The sequence below is a fragment of the Diceros bicornis genome, chromosome 1, assembly GCF_020826845.1.
Source record: "Diceros bicornis minor isolate mBicDic1 chromosome 1, mDicBic1.mat.cur, whole genome shotgun sequence".
In the NCBI taxonomy this organism is placed as follows: domain Eukaryota; kingdom Metazoa; phylum Chordata; class Mammalia; order Perissodactyla; family Rhinocerotidae; genus Diceros; species Diceros bicornis.
In genome coordinates, this window is record NC_080740.1 from 20,126,236 (window position 1) to 20,144,637 (window position 18,402).

The 18,402-nt window shown below is 37.7% G+C and overlaps 1 protein-coding gene across 7 annotated transcripts in view; it reads right to left on the reverse strand.

Annotated features, from left to right (window-relative positions):
* Positions 1-2,287: 2,287 nt before the first annotated feature.
* KIAA0825 (KIAA0825 ortholog) overlaps positions 2,288-18,402 on the reverse strand; it is a 370,351-nt gene continuing 354,236 nt past the window's right edge. For all 7 annotated transcript variants that reach the window (XM_058530923.1, XM_058531045.1, XM_058531081.1 and 4 more), the window contains one exon: positions 2,288-4,638. In XM_058530923.1, coding sequence (XP_058386906.1) covers positions 4,521-4,638 — 118 coding nt within the window. In that variant the 3' untranslated portion in view covers positions 2,288-4,520. The remainder of the gene's footprint in view (positions 4,639-18,402) is intronic.

Here is an 18,402-nt window from a genome sequence, read left to right on the forward strand (position 1 = left end):
AGAAAAAAAAGATGTCACCTGCAGGCTGGAGAGAGGAAGAGGGAGAGCATAAAGATGGTACCCTCTGGGGGATAGGGGAGGCCTAGGGTTTGGGACAAAAAAGAAAAAGCCTCAGCCAGCTTCCAACCCCAGAAGTATTTCAGCAGGCCGCCAGATTTGTATTACGTTAGATACCTGCCCCTCAGGCCGATGCTTTAAGATTAGCAAACGAGCCCCTTTCACGTAAAGTATGAATGAGAAGAGCTGCCTCTGCGCTGGCTCAGGGGCGAGTGAGTTCTTCCTGATTGCGGGTCACTGCGCCAGGAGTAGGTTCTATGGCGAGATTCTGTCTCAGAATCTCCTATCCACTTTGGTGTGTTCTTTTTCTCATTTGCCCAATGTGCTGTCATTGCTCTGCTAATTTTTAGGCTTTTTTTCAGAGGATGTTGTTCCATTTGTAGCTGTAGATTTCGCCGTGGGAGGACGTGACTTCAGGATCTTCCTAGTCGCCATCTTGAAATAGAACCTCGCTGTGCATTTTTATTTAAAATTTGTGTCAGTTTTTTCACATCTCTACAACTCATTTCTTTATTATCTCAAATGGGGCTCTCAATAAAGACCCCAATAGGGTCTTAGAGAGGATTAAATTGGCTACTTATAAAGAATCTGGCACAGAGCCTAGCTTATAGTAGCTGCTTGATAAATGGCAATAAATACTAACTCCCAGATTGTCTTATTCCTAGTCCAGATCTACTTCCACTTCCCTACATGGTTCCTCCCATATAGGCTATTTCAGTGCCTAAATTCCAACTTGGGGACAGACTCCACGATGGCTTCCATCATCCTCATCTCCTGGCATTTATGCTATTGTGTGACCCTTTCCCCCTGAGCATGGGTGGAATGAATGACTTGCTTTTAACCACTAGAATTTGCTAAAGGTGATTGAAGGTACATGATTAAATGCATGTGATTATGTTACATAGGACTGTAACATTGATCTTTCAAGGAGACTCTCTGTTCCTTGCTGACTTTGAGGAAGCAAGGGGCTATTTTGGCAAGACTCACATGGCTAGAAACAGAGGCCCTGAGTCTGATAACCTGCAAGGTAATGAATGTTGTCAACAACCATGTGAGTTTAGAAGTGGATCCTTCCTCACTGTGCCTCAGATGAGACCATAGCCCTGGCTGACACCTTCATTGCAGCTTTGTGAGATTCTAAGCAGAGAACCCAGCTAAACCATGCCCAGACATTTGACATGCAGAGACTACCAGATAACAATAGTGTGTGTTGTTTTAAGCTGCCAAGTTCTGGTAATATTGTAACATGGCAATAAGCAACTAATACAGATCTTTATTTATGCAAATAATTATTACATTATTTTGAGGGGAAAAGGGTTTTTACAAAGTTTTGGATTCTTTAAATTCTGGAGAAATGAGAGTTTACTGCTTTACTGATGGTCCTGTTGAAAACATTTCTCAAAGGCAAAGCAGATAGTTTTTATCACTGTGTGGAATAATAGCTGATGCTGAATATACTGGTCTCATAGTTCCCTATTAAAATTTAAGAGTTCAGGCATCATGTTAGGAATATTTATCAGTGAAGGTTCAATCTACAGCATTCTTTTTTATTGTGGTAAAAAACACATAACATAAAATCTACCATCTTAACCATTTTTAAGTATACAGTTCAGTAGTGTTTATTCACATTGTTATGAAACAGATTTCCAGAACTTTTTCATCTTGTAAAACCAAAACTCTGTACCCATTAAACCACTCCTCTTTACCTCTCTCCCTAAGCCCAAGTAACCACTGTTCTACTTTCTGTTTCCATTAATTTGACTACTTTAGATACCTCGTATAAGTGGGATCATACAGTATTTGTCTTTTCGTGACTATCTTACTTCACTTAGCATAATGTCCTCAAAGTTCATCCATGTTGTAGCATGTGACGGGATTTCCTTCCTTTTTATGATTGAATACAGCTTTTTAATGTTTTTTATTATGAAATATCTCAAGTATAATAAAAAGCATTAAAAAATCTTAGATTTTTTTATAGTAAGAAATGCTAATTACAAACCAATTGAAGGTTTCTTTGACTCAGGAATATATGAACTGGGATAATAGGACGTTTTGAGTAAGCACATATTAGTAGACAAAACAAGTGATTTATTTTTCCGATTTCTTGGTTGGTAGTTCCAGAACAATGTTTGGTAGACATGACAAAAATACAATATCTGAAATATACATTATCATCTATAGTTAATTAAAAATTAATTCATACTCTTTCCACATAGTAACTGCAAAACCAATAATAAAATAGATACCTCTTTATAATTAAATAAAAATACAGTTAAATGTAATGCAGAAGGAAGATAATATTTTATACAAAGATAATATTTTTATAGTAAGGATATGGGGAGTTATAAAGTATTAGGCTTCATTCCTGTTGTTGACTTATACAAATGCAAAATAAATGTGAGAAAGAATAAGTGTTTTGAAATGCCACTTATCATACTTTAAAAGCATATCTAGTGTAAAGTCAAAATGATCTGATAAATCAATGACTCATCATCTAACATTCCCAATTATAAATTTTATTGTACTTATGGCTATAGTAATTTCACTGAGCAAGTGTAGAAGAAAATTCTGCAAGCTCTTCTCTCTTTTCTACTTTTTTCTCCCTCCAACTCATTCCATTCTCCCCTAACTGTATTTCTTTCCTTTCAAAAGGGAGCCATAGACAATTTTTTCTAGAGGAATTAAATCACTTCCCAGGATTAGTATAGAAATGTACAGATTCAATAAAAAATTGTGTTAAAAGATGATCTTTAGATATATTAGAAGACAAAGAACCCAAATGTGAAATCCTATAACTTTATAAGATTATTTTATTTAGTTTATTGGATCACTTTATTTTTGACTTTCTATTTTAGTATCTACTCTAATACAACATATTTATGCAGATTTAGTACATAGACCATCTCTAAGCTGAAGGAATAAAGTCAGTTGTTGCCTTATATTGATTGTTGAGTAACTTTATTGGTAAGATTAGATGGAAAGTCCAATTCTCATAAAAATTTCTTACAGTTTTTTAAATGGTTTGCATAGAATTTTTAGAAATTATTCCAACCAAGTCTTAAAACACTTGGTTCATCATTATACTGGCTAACTAAAGTACATTCTTTAAAAATAAAATGTGTTATTTGGCAGTCAGCTGGCTACCTGGACATTTTTGTGTTTTTATGTAAAGAAATAATGCAAGAGATTTTCTAAGGTGGCCTCTCCTCTCCAAGCTTTTACTCTTTGAAAACTGCATGAATACTTTCCTTTGGAAATCATGTAGCCTACACATATTTTATAAAAATCACAGAATGTAGGAACATGGACAATCTGAGAACATCAGAAACCATGATGTGTGATGTCATATGGTCTAAAACAGTTCATGATACAAGGCTTCTCCCAGATGTCCTGTAGATGGCTCAACATTCTAATTGTATTTGTTGTCTTCTTTCAATGACAGCCATTCAAACAACTGTGTTTATTAACTGCCCACTAGATGAATAACTACAGTAGGTATTTGGGGAGACCAATGCTATAAAGGGAGACTTGATATTATATTGTAAGGCCTCCAAGGTCTTTATAATCTGTTATCAGGTATTTGATAGGAAGGATATAATAAGTATAACTTTCCTTGGCATAGAGGGCCCTAGAACACGTTCCATCTCCTTAATGTCTGTGTGTGTCAATGTAATGGAAATAAGAGAAGTGGCAGAAACTGTGGCATAGAGATTGCTGGAGAGAGTTTTGAACATAATTATGGGAGACAGATGGTTTCTGGTCGGGAAAAATGGAGGCATGTGGCTTGAGCCAAGAGGATGATGGGCAGTTGCCTGAACATGGAGCCGTTGGGTATAGGTTCTGAAAGCATATGATTGGAAATTTGAATCTGATGTTTGAAAAACCACTATCGGCAGAGAGATGATTAAACTTATACTTCAGGAGAGTGCATTTTGTGGCTATGATTAAGACACACGGGATGACAAAGAGGCTACGGGAAAGGAAGCTGATACAATGGTGGATATTAAAAGCAATTAAGACCTGGACTTAGGCTGCACCTGCAAAATGACATCGAAATTTTCAGATGACCCTCAGGAGTCTATGTGACTCCATTCAACTTAACATCCAAATGTTGTATTTAAAAATCCTTAGGGAAAAGATTTCCAAACATTTTGCCTGTTGTCATAGATACTTCAAGACTGAAAGAAGAAAAAAAAAATAATTCAAAGGGAACACGAGATGGCAGCAGTTATACCATATAAAGAGAAATACTGAGGAAAGAAAAACATTTGAAATTATTTTTAAAATAAAAAATATGTAGCATTTTATTCTTTATGTGCTGTATTCCTTTTCAGTTCAGAGATTACTCAGTCATTGGTTTCATGCCTCACAGCACATCTGAGGTTCATTCTGACTATAGTAAAAATCCTACTTCATTACATGTGATTATTTCCTAAAATAAAGCTGTTGCTGTTTTCTGCAGATTACTGTTCCTCAGCATTCTCTGAGGCAGAAGAGTTCTGGATGGTACAAATTCGTTTTAAATGTTCCAGCATTGCTTTTTCTTCCTCTTCTAGTCTTTCATCCTTCCTCATTTCCCACCTAAAAGAAAAATTACATTTTAGTGTTTTTGTAACTTCCAAACTACAGTCAGCACTCAGTTATTCAAGGCTTGAATGTGTGTAGTCACTGGTTTATTGAGGCGTTTGTTTCTCCTTGTTTATTCTTATGCTGACTGCCTCTCCAGCAACACAAGTCATTGGCACTGCTTGTGCAAAGTGGGCCAGGAGAATGGGAGAGGAAAGGAGAGTCAAGCCAGCTCCACTCCAGGGTAAAGTTTTTTTTTTTTTTTTTTAATTTTTATTTATTTATTTATTTTCCCCAAAGCCCCAGTAGATAGTTGTATGTCATACTTGCACAGCCTTCTAGTTGCTGTATGTGGGACGCGGCCTCAGCATGGCCAGAGAAGAGGCGCGTTGGTGCGCGCCCGGGATCCGAGACCAGGCCGCCAGCAGCGGAGCGCATGCACTTAACCGCTAAGCCACGGGGCCGGCCCCGGGGTAAAGTTTTAAAGTATTGTTTTAAACGAGGTTTCTGTTTTTCTAGATTTTAAAAATTCATATGGCTTATTAGGATATTGTTGTCGTTAGTGCCCTTGAGTCGATTCTGACTGACTCCTAGCGACCTCCTGTAGGGCAGAGCGGAGCCCTGCCTGGTCTTTTGGCGCCATTCTCTCACCTTCTGGCACTCTATCAGACAATGCTCTGCTGCTATCCCTAGGGTTTTCATGGCCAAGTTTTTGGGAAGTGGGTGGACAGGTCCTTCTTCCTATCTGTCTTAATCTGGAAGCTCCACTGAAACCTGTCCACCATGGGTGACCCTGCTGGTATTTGAAATACCAGTGGCATAGCTTTCAGCATCACAGTAACACACAGCCACCATGGTTGACCCTGCTTGTATTTGAAATACCAGTGGCATAGCTTTCAGCATCACAATAATACACAGCCACCACAGTGTGACAATGGACAGAAGGGTGGTGTCGTCCCCTGACCAGAAACAAACCTGGGCTGCAGTGGTGAGAGCGCCGAATCTTAACCACTACACCACTGGTCAAGATATACGTGATATAAATAAAATCTAGAATTAGCAATTAATAGGCAAATACTTTTCAAACTATTTTTCCCTCACTGGTCAACATATCAGTGGCTTTAAGTTGCAAAGAGGTTTGCCAGAAAGACTTTAGCAGCAAGAAGAATATTAAGCTAAATTGAATATACCTTAAAGGCAGATCAGTCTATTTCCGGAAATAAGATCACATTTGAAGTCATCAAGTTAAATCACCCAAGAAAAGTAGCCAATTGTTAGCAAGGTTCCATAGAGTATTTGCTTAAAAAAAAGAGATTAAGACTTTCTAATTCTGTGATTGGGATATAGAACAAAATGTTAGAATATGGAACTATATATGTATATAATCTTGCAAAGTCAATATTATCACAATAACCCAAGTACAGTTAATTCTTCCCTCTCATTCTTCCTCTCTCATATATGCCATCTCCCCAGACAGGTCCACCACTCTGACAAGGAATCATCTGCATATATTTCCTTTCTCTTTTCCTCATTCCTATTTCTGCCAACCCCTAAGCCATCCATCATGATATGCTGTCACAAAAGGATTTTAAAACCAATTTTGATACATCCTAAAAGACCCTCTGCTATAAAGCCTTCAAGGGGATAGGATTTCTAACAACGAACAACTAGCTGTTCACTAAATGTCTTCCAGAAGCCCCCTGTTTTATTATAGTCAGAACTCCTAGATAACAGACAGCCTATCATTCATGAGGAAAGCATATCAAGTTTGGGGTGATATTTCTCTGGTTTTGTTTGAGTGGTGAAAACAAAGCACAGGCATTTCCTTAGAAACTTCCTAGGAGGATCCCTGTTCCCACACAAGTTTCTGTGTTGGTGTGCTGGGTTCGAGATGCCCTGGCCTGCCCTGGGAGGTGGAATATATAAGATAAGAAGGAAGAGAAGAGGGGAGAGAAAGGGGGAGATTATCTGAGACATTAGACTTGGGTTTAATTTACATTTCTTCTTCATCTTCTGCCTTGGATTCAGCTCATCTCCTAGCACCAACCTTGGCTAAATCTAAAAACTGCTATTTCTGGCCATCTTAGTTTCTCCACATGTTCTCATGTGGTTAGGGTTAGGTGCTTGGTCATTTGGGTTTTAACAACAACTTGAAGGATAGAGATTTTTCACCACTATGCTGTTCAAAGATATGTCACAAGGGGCAATACTCCTATAATTAGTATTTTGGGATTTAAAAGTTAGCCTACGAGATTACCTTATACTGCTTTCATGGAATTTTAAAGATAAAAAACCGTCGCCACCCATTTTATACAGGTAAACTTAGACATCATTAATTTGCATGTTAAATTGAACTCCTTCCAGACAGGAAAATAAATAATGGAAAACACTTATATAGCACTAACTATGGGTTAGGCATTGTTTTAAACACTTGATATTACTCTTTAAATCCTTACTATAAAATGTTATTATTCCTATTCTATAGAGGAGTAAGCTGAGGTACCGAATGTTAATGTCACTTGCCCAAGTATCTTTGGATTGAAATCAGAGAGTCAGGCTCTGGAGTCTGGGCTTGTAAATGCAACACTAATCATGGTTTTAAAACTATTTTACAAGTATCATTAATTACTGTTAAAAATAGTTTAAATACTTCATTTCCTGAAAAATGTTGCCTGAATTGGGCTCGATATTGAAAAAAAGAACTTTCTAAAATTCATATAAATACTCTTAAAGAAATCCAAACGTGAAAAATTAGGTTTGCTTTTTTTCTCCCACAAAAAGGTTCTAATATATATTGTACTGAGTAAATGAATCATTTTATGGATGTGTGTCAACAGAATAATGCACTTAAATATTTTGATCATTGTCTCTACTTGTGAAAATTGAAAGCACAATCTATCTGCTTCATTAAAAAATCTGTATAATTAATATAATTTAAATGAATTGTATACTTAATAGAATCTAAGATAAGGATTTTTGAAGCATCATGACAATTATAGGCAATTCACAGTATAATTGAGCTGTTAGTAATTAATGATATTAGGTAAAGTTATTTACCTACCACAAGCTTCTTATATTTGCCTTGTGCTTATTAAGAAGAAATCATTTCATTAGAGAATAAGAAATTATGACAGGGCCGGCCTGGTGGCGCAAGCAGTTAAGTGCATGTGCTCCGCTGCAGCGGCCCTGGGTTCGCCGGTTTGGATCCCAGGCGTGCACCGATGCACCGCTTGGCAAGCCATGCTGTGGCGGTGTCCCATATAAAGTGCAGGAAGACGGGCACGGATGTTAGCCCAGGGCCAGTCTTCCTCAGCAAAAAAAGAGAAGGATTGGCAGATGTTAGCACAGGGCTGATCTCCTCAAAAAAAAAAAAAAAAGAAAAAGAAATTATGACACAGGTAAGAGAAAAAATATTAGAATCACGTTTTCCCTAATAATTTTACTTTTATTGAATAAAAGCATTAGGGACTTGAAATGTATATTTATTTATCACGAGCATTGTTATTTTTCACATCTATAAGTTCGTAAGAGAAGTTTATCTCTAATTCCATCATAGAGTTTTGGGCTTTGTTAACACAATGCAAAAACAAGTCAATTCTATCAAACAACTACCAGAAGAGAAAATAATCTATCAATTTGTTGAAAACAGTTGACTGAGCAATCTCTTTAAAATTTCTATCCCTAGTTTCCTCTAATATATGTAAAATCTATAGTGGAAACATGTCCCTACAGAAACCAGAAAATTTTGGAACCAGCATTTTCTAGTTTGCCCTAAAAAGCATTATGAAGTGATGATATTTTTGTTTTTCCTGACTTTGGTAGACTGCTCTCTTCCACTATTGCTAAATTCTCCACCTGTCTAGTGTGGGAAAAAACTGCCACCTGACCCCCACTCCAGCTGATGGCAGGGAATATGTTGTGCCGGAGACACTGACGAGCAGCAAAATCCCATGAGAGCCCCCTGGTCAGTACCATAATCTTAACTATCTTCTAGAATCTGCTCCATCTGTATGGCTCCTGGGTGGGTAGATGTGGGGGAGCTTGGCCTATCCTTGACTAGGGGTCCCTTTTCCTATCCAAACACAACAGGGACCCTAAAACCTGGGCTGAGATACTTGAACAGAACCATCAGTCACAACTTTGCTCACCAGCACTACTCAGATTGAGTTGGGGGTTCTCAGCCTTGGTGGGTCTTCCTGGATTCACATATACAGTCAGACCTGGACCAGAGGTATCTGCCTGCTCCCCTGTATGTTATATGAATGTTAGCTAATATTTTACGTGTACCAGACCATGGGCATAGAGCTTTCAGCCAACCTCAGTGAGCAGTGGTGGATTTAGGATATCTAAAATGAGATCTTGAAGGGTACAAAATAAAAACAGTTACAGTTTGGTGAGTAACTGTTCTAGAGATCAGTTTGATAATCTTTTATTTAGGGGGGCTTGTGGAAAGCTGTGTGTCAGAGCCAACCAGGAGAGCCATGCTTGGGGAGTGTAACCAGCATAAGGTATGTCCTCCATGGTGCTGGTCCAGATTGTCACAGAAGCAAGTCCTGGGAGGCCTTTACTGCAGGAAAGAGCAACCAACACCAGACAGATGAGGCAGGCTAGAGTCTGGAGTGTGAGAAGTTCTCTGAGGCATTTACTATGCCTTCTACTAGGAGAAAACATTTAAAATCCATGAACTCAGTAGTATCCTGAATAAGAGTACAGGGATCACTTTGCCTTGGGTTTAACCACAACCACTTACTAGTTGAGTCACCTCAGGCAAGTTTCTTAACCTCTCTGTGCCTCAGGGTTCTCATCTATAAAATAGGGTCAGAATGGTTTGATTGGAAGATGGACATGCTTATTTGTTTACTAAGTGCCTATGACTGATTTCATTCTATTTTGTCAGAGTTTAGTAGCTGTGACTGAGACCGACTAAGACTGTATGTCCCACAAAGCCTAAAATTTTTATCATTTAGGCTTTTACAGAGAATGTTTGCCGACCGCTGCTCTAGAACGGTGGTTCTTAACTGGGGTGATACTGCCTCCCTATGGGGAAATGTGGAGAGCATTTTTTGGTTGACACTGTTTAGAGAGTGCTTCCAGGACCCAGGGAACACAGATGGTATATATCTTTAATATGCAACAATCCCAAACAATGAAGAGGTGTCTTCCCAAAATGTCAATAGCATCCCTGCTAGGAAATGTTCTCTAGAATCTCCAAAATAATGTTGAAGCTATCTATCTAATTTGTGATTTTAATTGAAATGGCTTTGGTGTTTCATCGCTTAGAATACTATTTGCTGAAGAGTGGGGATTTAGAAGCCAGGTGCTGGATTTGAATCTCTTACAAGCTGTATTGTCTTGGGCAAACCAGGTAAACTGTGTCTCAGTTTCCCTATCTATAAAATGAGAGTAATAACTGCCTGCTTCATAGAGCTGTGGTGAGGATGAAATGACTAAGTACTACACATAAAACACATAAAATACTGCATGGTTCATAGCAAACACTCAATGAGTGATAACTGTTATTATTATTATCATTATTATTTGGCATATTGGTTCAGGTTGCAGATAGAAGAAAACCTGACTGTGTTTCCTTAAACGAATAGGGGGTTATTTTTCTCACATAACAAGAAATCCAGAGGGAGGTGACTACCAGCTGGGTTCAATAGCTTGACAACAGCAGGGCTGATGTCTCTGTGGTTCTCTTGTCCTTTACCTCATGGTTCCAAGATGGTTGTTGTAGCTTCAGCATCACGTCCTTGTTTTCAGGCAGGAAAAAGGAGGAAAGGGCACACCAGCTGCACTTGTCCCATTTTATCAGGGAAATGAAACCTTCCCCAGATTCCTTCCAGCAGACACTGGAACCATACTGTCTAGGTTTGAATCCTGACTCTGCCTTTTACTAGCTGTGTGATATTGGGAAAGTTTTATAACCTCTCTGTGCCTCAGTTTTCTTATATGCAAAATAAGGGATGCTAAGGGTATACATCTTAATGCATTATTATAAAGAGTAGGTGAGCTATGAATTCATAAAATGTTGCTGTTATTTTATGAGACTCTACTTGTCTTGAGTGGCTTCCCCAGAGCTCCTACCTTGATGCTCCTTCTCCTGCCCTGTGCCCTTCACGTGATTTTATCTGACAAATTCTCTTTCTTATAAATATGTGGGTAAAATGAAGTTGCTGAGTGGTTTCACTCAATGTTCAGCTGCACATTTCTAGGGTCATGTTGTCATTCCCTCTTTTCTTTCACAATGGAGACGTTTTATGCTAGTTCACTCTGTTCAGCCTAGCATGGCCAAGGCTGTTTTTGTATTCCTATAATCCCATTGTAGTATTTTTCAAATACAGTCTGTAATGATGGCATTAGATCATATTATTGGCATTTCTCCTGAAACACCAATAAAACACTCGGATGTAAAAATGTAACTTGAAATAAGCCTCCTGATTTAATGTTATTATTAAACATTTACGTAGTACTTTATATTTACAAAGTGCTTTACAATTATTTATTAGTTAATTGTACTGTTAAACAACATTAACCATCTGGCAAAATTAATGATTTCAATTGTCCTACCAGTTGGTAGCTGAGGAGTGAAAAGTGGAGTCATATTGGATTTTATCCTCCTCGAACAAACCTTTGTGTCTTTCACTCCTCTGCACAACAGTGCAACCTCCCTCCTTCAAAGGGAGGTTCAAATCAGAGGGGAAAAGGATGTCTCTGTTCTCTTCTTCCTGTGGTCCTATAAATGTGGGCTTTCCACAGGATTCAGCCCTAGACCATCTTCTCTTCTTCCATGGAGAGCCCCACATCTTCTCTCATGTATTCAGTTGTTGTCTCCACATCTGTAATTCATCTGTCTCCCAAACTGTAATTCAGTATCTTTAAACTTCATTTTTGTCTCAAGTTCTCTAAATTCAACTTCATGATGGTCATGTTCACTCCTACTTCAATTATATTCATCATTCATATGTATATTTTTTCATATATATTTTTCACATGTATATTTTTTAATTATTCAAACTGACCATTACCCCCACACTCAATAATGCAGGGTATGACTTTACAAAGTACTTTACGCCTCAACTCCCACTCTTGTCTACACAGTCAGTCACCAGTTAAAGAACAACTTACTCTGCAGTCATTCTCACATTCATCCCCCTGCCATCAGTCCACAGTTCAGGTGCTGTGATAGTGTGATTTATAATAAAAAATATATATTTGGTCTTCATCCCAGTTTCTGGCACAGAGCTCCTAAAACACTTGGAATTTCCTGTCATGAGAACTATTAAGGTGTCTTTCGTTATGTTAATAAGGTGACTTTTGGAAAGCACCTAAGGTTGGGGGCTGGTTACCAGTGGAGCCAACCATGTGATTAGAGGGTTGGAACTTGCATTCTCACCTCCAGCCTTGGGGGAGGAGACAGAGGCTGGAGATTGTGTTCAGTCACCAATTGCCAATGAGTTAATCGTTCATTCTTACGTAATGAAGCCTCCATAAAAACCCAAAATGACAGGGTTCAGAGAGTTTCTGTGTTGGTGAACAAGTGGAGATTTGGGGAGAGTGGCATGCTGGGAGAGGGCGTGGAAGCTGCGTCCTGTCTCCATACCTTGCCCTCTGCATCTCTTCCATCTGGCTGTTACTGAGTTATATCCTTTTATAATAAATCAGTAATCTAGTAAGTAAAATGTTTCTTTGAGTTCTGTTAAGCTGCTCTAGCAAATTAATTGAATCCAAGGAGGGGGTTGATGGAACCTCCAATCTAGAGCTGGGTTGGTTAGAAGCACAGGTGACAACCTGGACTTGAGATTGGCATCTGAAGTGAGGGCACAGAGGGCAGTCTTGTAGGAAAGAGCCATTAACCTGTGGGATCTGATGCCATCTCCAGGTAGATAGTCTCAGAATGGAGTTGAATTGTAGGACACCCAGTTGATGTCAGAGAATTGCTTGGTGGTGTGGGAAAAACCCCCTCCATACATTGGAATTGTGTGCAGAATCATAGGTGCTCATGATTTCATTGCTTGAACAGTGCAAGATTCTCCACATATTCAGAGCTCAAGCCTCATGCCACTGCTACACCACACCTGCAACGACCATCCTGCCTAGAGAGTTTAAAGTCTTAATATTCTAGCTTGGTAGTAGTTCTGTTTAGCTGCCGCTCTCTCTCCTCAGGGAGAAAATGATTTTCCTTATTGCCTTCTGCCTTGTGTTTTCCCACGTTTGCGTGTCTGCCTTTGCTATTCCACCTGAAATGCCTTTCCATATATCCGAAATCTGCTCATTTTTCAGACCCAGTCCACATTCCACTTCTTTCATGAAGTCCTTCCCAACTACTTAACCCTGATGTGGTTGTCCTTCTCCACTGAATCCTATTGTACCTAATGTCAGCATTGGTTTGGTCAATTAACCACATGTTGCTTTGTTCCATCTCTTCTATTGCTTTCTTGAACTGTTATTTGATGATTACATTTTTTTTTATTTTTCACATGTGGTATTTTTTTCATCTATACTTGCAGTTCCTTGAGGAAGACTGTTAATTATCTATAGCTTTTATTCCAAATATTTTATTTCAAAGAATATATTTCAAATAATAAATAACATAGTGCTCTGTACACTATACTCTGTACACTTTAAGCACTCGCAAAATATCTGTTGATTGGTATGTGTTAGAAGCTTAGGCAAAACTATGTTATTCTTAGGTGGATTGAAGAAATAATAACCTTTAACTACCAGTATCACAATGGATAGTAGCTGGTATCTCATATAGGTATGAATGATAGCAGTGAGGGCTATTAGAGCCTTAAAATAAGTCTCTTCGTCCTTAGTTTCTACATTATTAGTTGATTCTTAAATTCAATGATCATGACAAAAGATAACTTCCTGCAAGTTCATTCATTTACTAATCATCTTCATGTCGTTTTTAAGAATGAGATGATGGTATAAGGAACATAAGATATTCAGTAACTTCATGTTATTTGGTACCAGACTAGTATTTTTGACCAACGTAAAAAGTTTTAAAACAAACTTTGGTTAGCAAGGTACTTTATTTAGGTCATATTCTACACTGGAGTGTAGACACCATGATTGATCCCAATAACCTTTTCCTTACTCTGACTTTCTGTACCACTTATAATGAAGTAACTTCATTCCATTAGTCTCATTTGAATCTCTGGTTGTTGACTGCCTTGCTTCTCTCATTAGAAGCTCCTCAAGAGCACACAATATGATTGTAATAAAAGGGTTCTGTCATTTTAGTTTTCAAGAAGTTATTACAGTTAATTCCTAGAAATTATCATTTTGCTTCAGCAAAGCAAAGTCATCAGTAAAACATAATCATTCACTTTTTCATTCTAGTTAATTTAATTAACTGAGAATAACTAAATATTTAGGTTGTTAATTTTTAAAGGATGAGAATATATAACACTAACTAAACAATCGTAAATCTATTTTATGACTCAGAAATCTACGAGACTATACCAGTTCTATAGACTATACCAGTTCTTAGGATATGCTGCTGTAGATAGAAGAAGAAGATTGGCTCAAATTAGCAAAAACTCTGGGAAACTCTGTCTCAAGGAATAGTAATGTTAGGAAATTAATTGCAGTGGAGCCCTACATAAGACTGTTATAAGACTGAAATTAGAGGACCTTATAAGTTACCTGTTCTTGGGCTTTTAGTACATGTAGCTTATGTTTTGAGAGATCTGCCTTGGTTTATGGTTTATTTGATATCTATCTCAATGAACCACATTTTAGAACAGTTTTACTGTATATAATTAATTTGCCCATTCATCCAGCAAACATTTATTGAGAGTTGGCTAACTTCAAAACACTGTGCTAGGTAACGTAGAAGTGAAAGGAGCTGGATATGGTCTTGCCCTCAGGGAGCTTATTCAGACCGAGAGAGTTCATCATATGCGCTGGACTGAATAACTATTCTAAATCCCATAAAGATTTTGTAGACTATTTCACTTTAGGTATGAAATGTCAGTGGTAACATAAGGCACTGGTGCCATTTCCTTAGGCTTTATTTTAGCAGTTCTTCGTGGGAAAGGCATAATTCAGGCATGTCTCCTTTGACTAGTGAAGCAATTTGACGTCCTTCCTCGCTCATTGGAAAGGTGGCAACTTAATGACAGAAAGCATCCTGATTTTTCTGAGTAGTAAAGTCATTATCAAATTCTATAGTAAAATTGGAAACTATAGAATTTGATGTTTTTCTTTAAAGACACTTCTGTAGGAAGATGATTCTGAGTAGCACTTGGTCCCAAAGGATAAACTTTAAGGAGAGAACAGATATAAGGCTCCCCTGAGTTTGAGAAGAACTTCATGAGTATTGTGATTCATGATTAGTTATGAGAACTCCATTATAAACCAGAAAATCAGCTTTGAATGTAATCACCTTGAATATAAATGGCACCATATTTTATTCGCTCTATCTCGTTATCCACATAAAGCACAGGATTAGAGAGTTAGTCTCTTCCTTTGGAGATAGGTCTTTACAATACTATACTTAATAGATGAGACCTACCCTATTTCTGATATGTTCTCCAGGTGATGCAAATCCACAACCATTTTTGGTGATTTTAAAACCTGAGTTTTAAGAAATATATATAGTTTCAGTTCATCCCCTGTAGCATACATTTAGTGGAAATGGAGAAATCAACATTATTTTTTTGATATAACCCAGACGATTTATTATTTAGCTTTATCTTCTCTAAAATAGAATAATTTAAAATTTCCTTGTAGGTTGTAATTTTTAACACTTTAAAAGTTTTCCTGGGCCAGCCTGGTGGTGCTGTGGTTAAGTTTGACGCACTCTGCTTCGGTGGCCGGGGGTTCACGGGTTCGGATCCTGGGTGTGGACCTACACCACTCATTAAGCCATGCTGTGGTGGCATTCCACATACAAAATACAGGAAGATGGGCAGAGATATTAGCTCAGAGCCACTGTTCCTCACCAAAAAAAAAAAAAAAAAAGTTTCCTTTTCTTTGAACTTTGTACTGAATCTCTACAGTAGTTATAGGGGTCCTATATGAGGGTTACAAGGCCTTATACCATTTTCAGTAGAGGCATTTGGGAATGAGTGGATGGCAAAAATCCCACTTTGATAAGGGAGCAGAGAGCACTTTACACACTTATTTCTAAATTAATTTAGTTATTCCCTCAAGCTAATTAAGGTATGCTGGTTTGGGGAAAATTCAATAGGAAAAATGAAAGCATTAAGGAAACTCATCCATAAAATATGGTTAAAAACAGTTAAGAATGAGGCCAGCCCAGTGGTCTAGTGGTTGGGTTCGTGCACTCCTCTTTGGCGGCCTGGGGTTTGCAGGTTTGGATCCCCGGTGCAGACCTACACACTGCTTGTCAAGCCATGCTGTGGCAGGTGTCTCACATATAAAGTAGAGGAAGATGGGCACAGATTTTAGCCCAGGGCCAATCTTCCTCAGCAGAAAGAGGAGGATTGGCAACAGATGTCAGCTCAGGGCTAATCTTCCTCACCAAAACAAAAAACAAAAAACAGCTAAGATTATCATTTATTGTACTGCTTTATTTTCAAATTTAAAGATAAAGATTTTATTTTTAATATTATAGAGGTTTCCATGAAATGTAAAGGATGTTAAATTTTTATAGAATACTACAAATGGCAGTCACATCTTTGCCTTTGGAAGTTACACAACACGGGATTTTCTTAAAATAAGCCAAGTGAGTTATTCCAACTCCTCACAAATTATTTTGGCCTAATTTAACACTTTAATATCCAGAAAAAAAGGTTTATTTATTTTACAAACATACATCACAGTTTATTAATATAGTATAACACTTAGAACCCCTGGAACCTAATGTTATATGTGTAACACCTAATATATAGAAATAAATATAATATACAGAAAGAAATAGGATAGAAATATATATTTAAAATATATAGAAATAAATACAGATATGTCTTTGAAAATCTATACTCAAAACTATTAAATATCAACACTTGCCATCATGAATTAGCAGTTCGGTTGTTTGCTTCAGCCAAGAGTTTGTTATATGATTATGATAACTAGCTATATATGCATTTTATCCAGTGACTTCTGCAAGGATTCAAATGAATGTTCTTTTGTAAGGTAGTTGATTTCTTTTGCTACTCGTAATGCAGTAAAAGGAATCTTTCCAAGCTCAGGAACAAGCAGCAAAACCCTTAATTTGAATTTATAGCCTTCAGAGACAATCTGCAACACAACTTAACTATCCAAGCAATTTATTTTAATTAATATGATTTGTTCTATATATTTAAGTAGGAGAGTTATATACCAACAAATGGGACAACTAAGAATGCTAACAGTAACATTTTAAATAGTTACGGCTTAGGGAAAACATAAATGGAAGCATAGCCATCAGTAGTTATGGAAGCTCAACTTTTCTGTTACCAGTAAATCATCCATATCTCCATAGAGACTTTATTTCTACCAGTGGATTTTTAAAAATTATAAGAGCTTAGATAGAAGGCCAAGGTCATGCTATTTGGCCAGCATTTAGTGCTGATGTAGAAGAAATGCCCTTTGCTACGAGAAGTGTCAGGACTACTATATATTGCCAGAACCACATTGCTGATTTTTCTGAGAGTAATGTATAACTTAATGAATCAAAAGAAAGAAATGTGTTTTTTCCTAGTTAAATTTTATATACCCGGAAATGTTCATGAACTGCGCTCTATAGTCATTTGGTGTTTATTCCATTTATAAAACTGTTATGTTAAAAGGTACTTAAGCTGTGTCAAGCAATACTATTCTTGCTCTAAAAATGATATAAACAAAGTCCTCTTTTCATCAAATTTCCAAAAGTTGATTGCATTTTTACTAGCCTGTGTAAAGCTGATGCCAACACAGGCGTCACAAGTTGTTTTAGCAATACAGGTTGGCACAAGGCTAACCATTGCAAGTACTAAGTACTTTGCATTAATTTACTTAGCCCTCACAGCAACTTAATGAGATGGGTTAACTATTATTATTGCTACAGACCAGCAGTCACCCAGGGGCACACAACTGGTCAGTGACGGAGCCAGGATTCTAACCCCAGCAGCTGGCTCCAGAGTTAATGCTCTTACCCACTATGGTACATCTGCTGCAACCTATGTCTCTCTGTGTCTCTTTGTCTCCTGTAACAATAAATGAAATGTGAGCTGCTCTCCTGCAGCTCACAGCTTAACAATACTTTATGTCTACTCTATATGTCAAAACATTAATTGATGGGAAAAAACCAGTCTCTTCGTTCCCCATGTGCCAGGCCAGAACTAGAAGAACTAATTTGAGTGTATTTCAGACCCATTTGAGTTGAGATGCCATCACTTTCACACTGGCGGTAGATCAGTGAAACTGTCATTCCCTCAGCTCCTGGGGGATGATGGGACAATTTCTTCACTTCCTTTCCTCACCCCTGGGGAACTAGTAAGAAGTACTGCTTCCTCTAACTTTATGCTGGCATCGAGGAGGTTGAGAGGCATGATAAACAAAATCTTTACCCTCATAGAACTTACATTCGAATGGATAGCAAAGTTATTTCAAGAATATTTTTTATCTTACAGCCCTTCAGTAAGCTGTAGTGCCCTGTTTAATAGCTACACAAAATGTGGAGTACATCATATGTCCAGACTTGGTCACTCTTTCCAAGATTCTTGGCTTGATCTCTTCTTGCTGTTTCAGCTTAGGATATTTAACATGAAATCACCACTGCAGTATGGGGCTCCCATAGATGAATTTTAAGTTTTAATAATTTATCATTTTAACTTTTAAGAG